The 11,250-nt window shown below is 35.6% G+C and overlaps 2 protein-coding genes across 4 annotated transcripts; both read left to right on the forward strand.

Moving 5' to 3' along the window:
- Positions 1–2,432: 2,432 nt before the first annotated feature.
- Positions 2,433–4,544, forward strand: LOC147848167 (uncharacterized). Of its 3 annotated transcripts, XR_015532059.1 has the most exons (4): positions 2,433–2,972; positions 3,076–3,166; positions 3,762–3,926; positions 4,072–4,189. XR_015532059.1 is itself a non-coding variant. In XM_087338631.1 (3 exons), exons 2-3 carry the CDS (start codon positions 3,921–3,923, stop codon positions 4,498–4,500), a joined length of 435 nt encoding a protein of 144 aa, XP_087194757.1. In that variant the 5' UTR covers positions 2,433–3,166; positions 3,762–3,920; the 3' UTR covers positions 4,501–4,544. The 3 variants fall into 3 exon arrangements, 1 of the variants encoding a protein (XP_087194757.1); XR_015532058.1 differs by having other exon boundaries at positions 2,433–3,166; XM_087338631.1 differs by having other exon boundaries at positions 2,433–3,166; positions 4,072–4,544.
- A 3,238-nt stretch (positions 4,545–7,782) lies between these two features.
- On the forward strand, positions 7,783–8,909 carry LOC147848168 (endochitinase 4-like). Its single transcript, XM_087338632.1, has 2 exons — positions 7,783–8,175; positions 8,348–8,909. Exons 1-2 carry the CDS (start codon positions 7,875–7,877, stop codon positions 8,767–8,769), a joined length of 723 nt encoding a protein of 240 aa, XP_087194758.1. The 5' UTR covers positions 7,783–7,874; the 3' UTR covers positions 8,770–8,909.
- Positions 8,910–11,250: the final 2,341 nt, after the last annotated feature.

Consider the following 11,250-nt stretch of genomic DNA (forward strand, 5'->3'; position numbering starts at 1 on the left):
ACGTATTAATATCCGTATAGTACCTCCCAATTTAAAAATACGTTAAATACGTTTTTTTAATATGTTAAATACTTATAAAATACGTATTTTACGTATAGTACGTTAAATACTTCTAGAATTTGAAAATTATTTACCTTCCTAAAAAATATCTATAATATTGTAGAAAACATCTATGTTTACACAATTTTGTGATGTACAATATAGTTCTACATCCTAAAATACATATAAGACATTTGAACATTTCACATCCTAAAATATTTGTAGTAATATGGATGTCGACATTCCCTTATTCTATAAATCAGTGTTAGTGTGTATCACGATTTTCTACTTAAAATTGTAATTATTTACAATTATGCCTTCATAGATTGAGGAATCTCTTTGTTGTTAAAAAACGCGTATTTTACCCATAGAGTACGTTTTAGAATACCCACACGTATTCTAAATGTATTCTACCTTTTGGAACTATCATTTTTTTATGAGCCTAAATTTGTAAATAATTAAAACTAATAATTTTGTAGGGCTTTTTTTAGTAGTGAAATCAGAAAAAGTAAAGAATTGGGGGTTTTCTGTTTTGACTCACGACTGTCTTCATTTTGTAGCCTAAAGGTTTTTACGCAGGTCTTTAGAAGCAGCCTGCAGGAAGGAAGCATAGTTTTAGTTCATTTTCAAAGAATCAAAGGTAATTTCATCATAATATATGTGCATGTATGAATAATTTTGGTCTGTTTATGCCCAAATGGAATGTGGATTAAAATCTGTTTTGAGGGTCTCAAAACAGAAAATATTTTAGAATATTTAGAAAACTCTGAATTTGAAATAGATTTTCCATGGAATCTAGATTAAGTAACATACATTATTGAGAAAGAGGGCTGAAATTCAAATTTCCATTATGTTATGACTTCCCCATAACTTAATTAACTTATTAAGTGACATATAGGGAGACGATATTAAGTATTTACCATAGATTAGCATGCATATTACATATGCATCATGCATGTTTGAAATTTGAATGATTTATGTGTGGTTATGCCCAAATGCAAGTAGATTAAGTATATGTCTTGCATATTTAAGAATATTTCAGAAAATAGTAAATACTCTTAAATAGATTTGAAATTTTCTAAAGGATCGATTAAGTAGCATATATATTTGAGAAAGAGGGCTAGAATTTCCATTATGTGATTACTTTCCCGTATAGTTAATTAACTTATTAAAGTAATTAGGTCATAGAATAATAATATACAAATGCACGTTTGAAATTTCAATGATTTCTATTTGTTTATGCCCAAATGCAAGTGGATTAAAATGTAATTAGAAAGAGCTCTGAAAATTTTCGTTATGTGATGACTTCTATGTGTTTTTGCCCAAATGCAAGTGGATTAAAATCTAATTGAGAAAGAGGGCTGAAATTTTCGTTATGTAATAGATAATTAACTTATGGTTAAAATTTATGGTTAAAATCATATGTTTAAATCATATACATTGTGACATTGTGGATTCAATGTTCATGAATAATTTATAGTTAAAATCATATGTTTAATGATATACATATGTCATCTTCGCATTGTGAATTCATGACTAATTTCTTGTTAAATTCATATGTTTAAATGATATACATAATCACATTGTGGATTCATGAATCTAGGACAATATATATAAAAGACAACTCTCGAGTCTCTAGAATTCGATATCAGTGGTCACCAATTAAGCAACTATGCCACGCAAAGAATCTCCCTTATGGGACAAATATTGTTTGAATAGACAAGTTGGGAAGTCATCTAGGTCCTATTATTGGGATTGCCGATTTTGTGGTCTTCATGGGACCAGGACACTAACATGTTTAGTTGCTCACCTTGCTGGAATTAAAGGTGAAGGTATAGACAAGTGTGTGCAAGTAACTCTAGAGGCATATGAAGAGGCTATAGCGCAAGAAGCCAAAACGCATCAAAGAAGTGGAAGCCAAGGAACAACAAATTGAGTTTAAAGAAGGCATGGTGGATTCAATGGTTGATTCAATGTTCCAATCACAACCATCAATAGCCAACACATGTGCCTCATCTAAGAAGGATACAATTGACCAAATTCCTATGGATATTGAAGATACAGAAGGTTCAAGAAGAAAAAGTCTCACTCAAAGCACCATAAGGAGAAGATCAAGTGCTACTATGTTGATGAAGAAAGACTATGCAAACACAATGTTGGTTAGATGCATTGTGGAAGGTAATCTATCTTTTAATCTTTTGAAAATGTCATGTTGGAGGAACATGTTGTTAGCTTTCTCTGATATTGGGGAAAAGTATAGTGGTATTACCTACAATGATTTAAGAGTTAAGTATTTAAAGAAAGAGCATTTGAATGTGCAACAAAAAGTGGAAAATGTGAAAGCCCTTTGGCCAAAATATGGAGTTACAATACTTTCAAATGGATGGATTGACACTAGCAAGAGAGCACTTGTGAATATTTTGGTCTCATGTTGTTATGGAACTATGTACCTCAAAACTATTGATTGTAGTGGTGTTTCTACAAGGGTTGATGGTCCATGGCTGGCTGAAATGCTTTCAATTGCAATAAAGGAAGTAAAACCCGAAAATGTGGTGCAAATTGTCACTGACAATGCATCTAATTGTGTTAGCATGGGTCACATTCTAGAGACTAAATTCCCAAGCCTTGTATGGACTCCTTGTGCATCACATTGTCTAGATTTATTGCTAGAGGATATTGGGAAGTTGTCTTGGGTTCGTCGAGTGCACAAGAGAGCAAATTATGTGGTTAAACTATTCACCAAGAAAAGGAATGCGCGGAAAATTTTCAGCAACTATTCGTCTCTTGTGCTTCTTAGGCCAAGTGCCACTCGATTTGGCTACATTCTTATTGTCCTTGAGAGGCTTGCAAGAGTTTGGAGAGCTCTTGAACAAACTGTGGTTAGCAACTATTGGGAGGATTGGAGTGACTCCAAAAAGCCAGATGTTGTCAAGGTGAAGTCCATTGTGCAAGACAACTCTACTTTGCCTTCAATTATGATTGTAATTTCTATTATGCGCCCACTGTTTTCTGTTTTGCGGCTAACTGATCGTGAAGGATCTACAATGGGCTTACTTTATGAATTCATGAGGAGGGCTAGAGACACATTGCAACGAGGAGCGAGAGAAGACACATCAAACAAAGACAGGTAATTTATTCTAATATTATTATTTCTATGTAGTATGTAGTATGTACAATTGTTATTTATTGTATCTTTTTCATTTCTTTGAATCATTGTTATCATCGATGTTATGCATATTTCCAATAATTGATTTCTATAATATTCATATTTATGTTAATGCAGATATAAAGAGGTTTTGGAATGCTTTGATTGTCGTTGGTCATGGTTCAAAAAGCCAATTCATATTGTTGCACATATTTTGCATCCTTTATGGAAGCCCAAAGATCAACCAATAGTTATGAATGCAGAGATGACAGATGGATGGCTTGGGTATATTCAAAAGGTATATTCTATAGATGAATGTGAAATCTTACAAGATCAATTTGACATGTATAGAAATGGTGTGGGCCGATTTAGCAATGAACTATCAAAATCACACATTGCAAAATGCAAACCTGTCTCATGGTGGGAAAGATATGGGGACAATGTGCCCTTACTACAATCATTAGCTTGTCGAGTATTGTCTCAGGTATTATAGTTTTTTTTTTAAAATTGTGTCAATGTTATTAATCTTCTACAATGACATATATTCATGTTGTTTGTTGAATACTTTGTGTCATAGGATTGCTCTTCTAGAGCTGCTAAAAGAAATTGGAATGCACATGCGTTGGCACATACAAAAAGGAGGAATCGTTTGAAGGTGAAACAAGTGGAGAGATTAGTATATGTTAGAGAAAACTTAAGGCTTGTTCGGAGCTTTCAAACTCATGTTGGTCTTCCAATGCAGGTCTACATCTTTCTTATTCATATTTGACATTTGACGTTTAGAGTCTAGACAAGTCATTTATAGGTTAATTAACGAGCCTTGTGAATTGGTTATGGTTTTAAAATTATCAATCATGATCATGATACTATGATATTATTTGATTTAGGTTAATCCAGATGAGATAGACATTGACAAGACTCCTGAAATGCCTCCATCAACAACCGATATTGACACTCAAGTCGCACAAACATATTTTGAGGAAGCTGAGGCTTTGCATATTGGTCAGGTTACTCGGAGTAGATCTAAGTTTGCCACTATGATAGTGGATGAAGGACTGGTAGGTTCAAGTTCTAGCACTATTAGAGGAGGTCGTGTTCGTAGTCATGCTTGTGTGAGAGTTTCAAGTACAAGAAGGGTACTTATTCGACAAGCTACAAATATTCCTTGCAATGTTGAATATGGTAATGATGATGGAGAACAAGAGGATGAAGACATTGACAATGACACAATTGATTCATTTTCTGATAGTGATTATGTGGACAACTATGATGATACAACTGAATCCTCGAATGATGATATAGAAGAGGAAATATAATTGAAAATAGAATGAAGATCATTTATTACTGGTTTTTACATATTCATTTGAATTAGAGAACCAATAACTATGAGTATGAAGAAATTCTAAGTTCTAAATTAGTAAATTCTAATAGTATTTTGATCACTCTATTCATTTTCCACGATTTGAGTGTTGAAATGATATGTGTTTTCATTTTGATTCGAATTTCAAACTTCAATTGTGTTCACCACTTTCATTTTAATTTATAAAATATGTATATCATGTGTATTGAAACATAGATAACCATGTGGTATCCATGGAGAATAAAGATAATTGGTATTTACTCTATAGTAATCAAATTTCAAGTATCTTTGTATTCAACGTATTTAACGTATTCAACGTATTTTACCTTTAAAATACATATTCTAAGAACTTATATATATTTTTTAGAATACTTATAAAATACGTAGCATACGTATTGTACACGTACGGTATGCTACGTATGTTACAACCATGAGGAATCGTCTATGATTATCACACTCATGATAGGTTTCTCTTTTCTTCGTTTTCTTCTTCTCTATCTTCTATCTACTGCGATTATCACACTTAGGACAGGTTTATGTCTTCTTTTCTCTCTTCTTCTTCTTCTTCTTCTTCTTCTTCTTCTTCATCGTCGTCTCTTCTATTCTTCTTCCTTCCTTCCTTTGGCTTCTTTTTCACTAAAATCTTTTTTTCTTTTGCTTTTTATTAGGGTTTTACTTACATTTTCTTTATAAATACGTATTATACCTGTTTTTTTATAAATACGTTAATTATCGTATTGGACAAATGTACATGATATTTGACTGAACAACATTGAGGTATAGTACATACTATACAAATGATGAGGTACTATACGTATTTAAACGTTAAATATGGGTACGTAAACAACCAGGAGCCATTTATAAACATTGCAATAATTGAATAAATAGTTGTTTCTCTTCAAAGATTGATTTATAAACATTGCAATAATTTGTGAAGGTTTCTATGAAAGCATTGATTTGTAACATAAATTTCAAAATAAACATTGCAATAATTGAATAAATTGTTGTTTCTCTTCAAAGATTGATTTGTAAATCTTTGTCAATGCTATTTTAATCATTAGATTTATTTCTAAATTTACTCCTCTAACATAAGAAATCATGAATTGTTTTTTACGATGATCGAGCGTTTTACATGAAATTAGCTCCTCTAACATAAGAAATCATGAATTGTTTTTTACAATGATCAGGCTTTTTACATGAAATTAGCTCCTCTAACATAAGAAAGCGTGATTTTTTTTCATGATGATCGGGCTTTTTACATGAAATTAGCTCCTCGAACATAAGAAATCAACCTTCTAGTAGAACATTTTGCTTGTTATGCATCAATTGGATCCTCAACATACGAAATCAACCTTCTAATAGGGAATTTTGCTTGTGCATCTAATATGATAGCACTTATTTGTGAGGGATTTTTCCTAATGATTGGAGAGGTAGAAATAATGTATGGAACATAATTTCTATTTTTATTGATGATTTTCTTGTTTTTGAAAGTTTGGAACATAGTTCCAATTTTGTTTCATGTAATTTTGTCATGAAACAATGTAATTTTCTATGAAAAGCGCACTTAATAGACTGGTGCACTTAAGTGGACACACAGTTAACCGAATGGTTACTGTACATGTATATATACGTGTACACACAAGACAATTACATAAATACACTAACATTCTTTAATTTACTGAAATATCTGAACACTTTAACTTGCACATAAGTCACACATGCACACACTTAAAAACATTTAACTATCAAGAGCATCCTAAGGAAGTTGAAAAACATAAAACCAACCGTTACTAGGATCTGGAAGTCATCAACTCAAGCCAACCCCATCTTTCTTGGTTTAATATTGACCAATAGCCCATTAAAGTATCTCATGAGCCCATTGCTTTCGACCCATGAAACATAGTATTGGTTATTTCAGCAACTACTCGGAGATAAATGCATCCTACTCTAGGGTTTCATAATATACGTATGAAAGATAACTTATATCAAACTAAAGTTAATCATGGATTCGTTCACTGAGCATATTGGTGACATTGTTTGTTCGTATTGAGTTCACATTTTGACAATTCATAACTTGTGTTGTCAAGACTAACTCTCCTAACTTCCAGTGGAGCAAGAAATTCCCACCTTTTTCTTCATCATGTTGTAACTCTTTCCTCGTCTCTTATGGCCAATTTCTCATTGAATTAATTAAGTTTGAGTAAAACTTTCATTTCTTTATTATTCCAAAATGTGGATTGTAGTCAAAATGCCAATTTGTTCTTTTCACTAAGCTTCACATGACACATCTCCATCCTCATTTGGAGATGATGATGTTGTTTTCAACAAGGTACATACTTTCTTTATTTTGGTGTTGAATTTTCTGAATAGTCTTTTTTGCATTTTCAAGCTACATACTCAACGTATTCATTGTATCTTGTCTTTTTTGCATTTTCAAGCTACACACTCAACGTATTCATTGTATCTTGTCTTTTTTGCATTTTCAAGCTACATACACAACTTCTTCATTATATGAAGAAAACTCAACAACTTATTCATTGTACATGATGAAAATTGAACTTGTAGAACGAACTAATTGCGACAACCACAAAAGTGTCTTACAAAAGTAAATTGCCATAATATCTCCATATTTTTATTTTCAATATAATGATAGGTAGTTGTTGTGCCTGACACACACACACACAGAGGACAAAAGACCAGGGCAGCTTATTCAATTGAGGATTCAAGGCAAACATTATGGGGGAATGTCAACATGAGTGGGAAAACACCGCAACTTTTATGCTCCATGCCTAGGTTTTCCAGACCCATTATGTTTATGCTCAATTAACTCTAGCTTTTCCAAGGTGGACGGGGGATGTCCACATGAATGCGAAAGCACCACAACTTTTTTACGGAGTGAGCCTTAGGTTTTCCAAACCCATTGCATTTTATGTTCAATTAGCCCTAGCTTTTTTTTAAAACATCCACCTAATGGTGAGAAGGTCAGGTCAATCGCACATCATATTGCATCAACTTCGTAGGGTCCATTACCATGTCCCTTTCGTGGAAAAGACTTTTGGTGCGTTCCTTTCTTGAAAAAAAACACATTGTGGTGCCTTGGGTGTGTGCGAAAGACTTTGATTTCACGATGCTTTCTTCTTCTTCTTCATGTGGGTGTGTGTATATATATGTATATACATATACATATATATATATATATATATCCACACACACATATACATACATATGTGTCTGTCTCCAGAGTCCAAGGGCATACAAAATTAGCGAATTAAAATAAGCAATTATTTATTCAGATATAATTAACATTAATATTTATTTACTTTATTGTCGATGACTTCCATGGCGAAGGAATACAGAGGCGCCATCGCCGCCTTCTTCTTGGCGTTTCTGCTCCTGAACGGCGCCTCCATCTTCTGTGAGGCACAGGATAGCGTCTCCTCCATCATCACCAGCGACATCTTCGATCAGTTCCTCTCCCAACGGAACTCGGCTCCTGCAAACGGCTTCTACACCTACGACGCCTTCCTCGACGCAGCCGGCTCCTACGGCGGCTTCGGGACCACAGGCGGCTCCGACGTGCAGAAGCGCGAGCTCGCGGCGTTCTTCGCCAACATAGCGCACGAGACAGGAAGTATGTGATGAATCATGAATGTGACAGACAGACAGACAGACAGTACCCAAAAACCCTAATGATTCTCTGTCTGTCACTGTGTTTTGCTCTATATGTATGTATGTATATATTTTTATGTATGGATCTATGGAGCCATAATGTGTTGGTATATACATATATTTTGTGGTCTCAGGTGGACAATACATAGAGGAGATTAACAAGGACACTTATTGTGACACTTCGTCCGGTATCCCGTGCGCACCCGGTGTACAGTACTATGGCCGCGGCCCCATCCAACTAACGTGGAACTACAACTACAAGGCGGCCGGAGACGCCATCGGGTTCGATGGGATCAACAACCCCGGCATTGTCGCATCCGATCCCGGCATCTCCTTCAAGACGGCCGTCTGGTACTGGATGACCCAAGCTTCGCCCACGTGCCATGATGCCATCGTGAATGGCAACGGGTTTGGCGCCACCATCAATGCCATCAACGGGGCCCTCGAGTGTGGAAGCAACCCTAGCAACCCAGGTGGCCAACAAAGCCGGATCCAGCTCTACCAGTCGTTCTGCGGCACCTTGGGTGTAGACCCGGGATCTAACCTCTCTTGTTGAATAAAAACATGTGTGTCATATGAAAATGCTAACTAGTGCTAGCTGAATAATACAACTTGGCATGATGTGCTTTGGCTATCACATTTAAAATGGCCACATTGTAACATTCTCATTGAATAAATAGATTCACCCTTTATCCACTCTTTCCAAATAATTGCTCACTGATGATATTGTCAAAAAAGAGAAAAGACTAGTGCAAGAGTTAGTATTCAATGTATACCCACTCTTTCCAAATAACTCTTCAGCAAGGGTCAAAAAAGCGAAAATACTAGACCATACATGCGTGGATAGCTTAAATTTTGTTTGGTAAAGATTATCGATAAATTGGAAGAAGATAGATGAGTTTTTGAGCTGAAAACTATCTATACATATTCTATACAGTAGGGGCACATGAAATGGTTAATAAGGAAAAAAATTATAGCGACCATATTAACAAAATCTCCATTGGTGGGATCGAAATGCTTAATATATCATGTCTAGTTAAATCATATCATTGGGGCTATTATCTTTAGTTATCACATGGAGGACATGCAAGTATAGCATTAAAAGGAGTATGAGTTATTTCATGCAGTGGTTAGATGTTCGATGGATGAAGTAGGGTTAGTACATTTAGGAACACCTTGTCCAACCTTGGTAAAACTAGCTGAATCTTAAATATTTTTCTCTTTGATTTAGACAAACATAAATAGTCGAGAAGTTAATTTGGAGCCTATTATCATTAGATTTATGATTGACATTATCACACTAGGCATGGCTAGCTTGTGACATTAACCATGAGGTTAAATTCATTATTATCTACATTATTTAGTGATTACAATTTACAACCATGAGGCAATGCTGGTGAAGAATGTGGTGAGCTCATACTTCCTAACATCAATGGCAAGGTTTTAAAGATGCTATTCATTATGGATGAGACAATTGCAACTGTAGTTAGTGCAAGGGCCACTCTAGCAACCTATGCCACAATAAGCCATATTCACTACAACATAGGTATTCAATTTAGCACATGTTGCACCTTCATCTTGTCTCGTGCATTTTTGTGCATTTCACATGGCACCACATATCATTACTCACACTATTACCACCACATTAATGATGAGTTGATGCTTGGAAGGAGGTTGCCATGGCAAATTTGTCTAGTGCGAATAACAAAATTTAATGATAGGTGAATGACTAAGACACGTTCATTATAATTTAATACTTGGCATGTTGTCTTTTGTAAGAACCATTTGGTATAAAAGGCCGACTCCTTCCACTTTGTATCCTTACTAGTGTGAACACGTCCAATAGTTAGGGCTTGAGTTATAAGCCCTAACCTAACGTTGTAATAGGAGCTGTTGATCATTCTTGTACCTCGAGTCTTGTAGAGAGAGAGAGAGAGAGAGAAAGAACAGAAATAAAGAGAGCTTCCATTAAAGCTTCGAGTTTGTCTATCTACCGTTTCCTCTGTCATACTATCTGTGTTGTCTGTTATGCATAACCGACAGGTCCCCACATACTTCCGCGTACATACAGAACACCATATCTAACAAGTGGTATCAGAGCGACCTACTATTCGGTAGCAACAAAACATACTATCTGTGTTGTCTGTTATGTATAACCGACAGGTCCCCACATACTTCCGCATACATACAGAACACCATATGTAACAAGTGGTATCAGAGCAACCTACTATTCGGTGGCAACAAAACAGTAGAAAGAATTGAAGAAAAAGACTAGGTCAGTCAAAAATCTCACAATCTTTCCAAATAGAATATGGCTTCAACATCCGGTACAAGAGTTCAAATCCAAAAATTCGACCGAAAAAAGCTTTGCCCTGTGGAAGCAGATGATGCAAGATGTCTTGATCATCAGAAGACAGGTCTAAGCCATTCGACATAATGAAAAACCTACTTTGATGACAACCGAAGAGTGGAGATTAGTAGATGAAATCGCGCGCTCCACCATCCGAATGCATCTAGCCAAAAACGTCTACTTCAGCATGGCCAAGGAGACGACAACTTTCTCGTTATGGGAGAAGTTGCAAGCAGTATACGAAAAGAAGTCCTCCTCGTCGAAACTCATATTGATTCGACAACTATTCAATATGAAGATGAGAGAGTCGAATCCTACAACCTCCCACATCAACACCTTCAGCCGGGTATTGTCTAAACTCTCCTCATAAGGGATCAACTTCAAAGAAGAAGTGAAAGCCCTTGCCCTCCTATCGAGCTTGCCAACAAGTTGGGAGGTATTCTGCACAACATTCGCCAATAGCCGTCTGATCCTAAATCGACATGAGACCATCAACCAAGTCCTCACTGAGGATATTCAAAGAAAATTGATGGGACTCGCCATCAACGAATCGGCAGAAGCCCACCACTCGACCGAGTTGATCGAAAGAACAAGACGAAAAAACCGATCGAAACACTAATCAGTCGAAAACGAGGTGAGATCAACATTAGTCAAAGTCGAGAACGGGAAGATCAGGTGAATTTTGCA

The sequence above is a fragment of the Azolla caroliniana genome, unplaced genomic scaffold (genome assembly GCF_043228905.1).
Source record: "Azolla caroliniana isolate FFs.n. ecotype wild unplaced genomic scaffold, voAzoCaro1.0.p SCAF_486, whole genome shotgun sequence".
In the NCBI taxonomy this organism is placed as follows: Eukaryota; Viridiplantae; Streptophyta; class Polypodiopsida; order Salviniales; family Salviniaceae; genus Azolla; species Azolla caroliniana.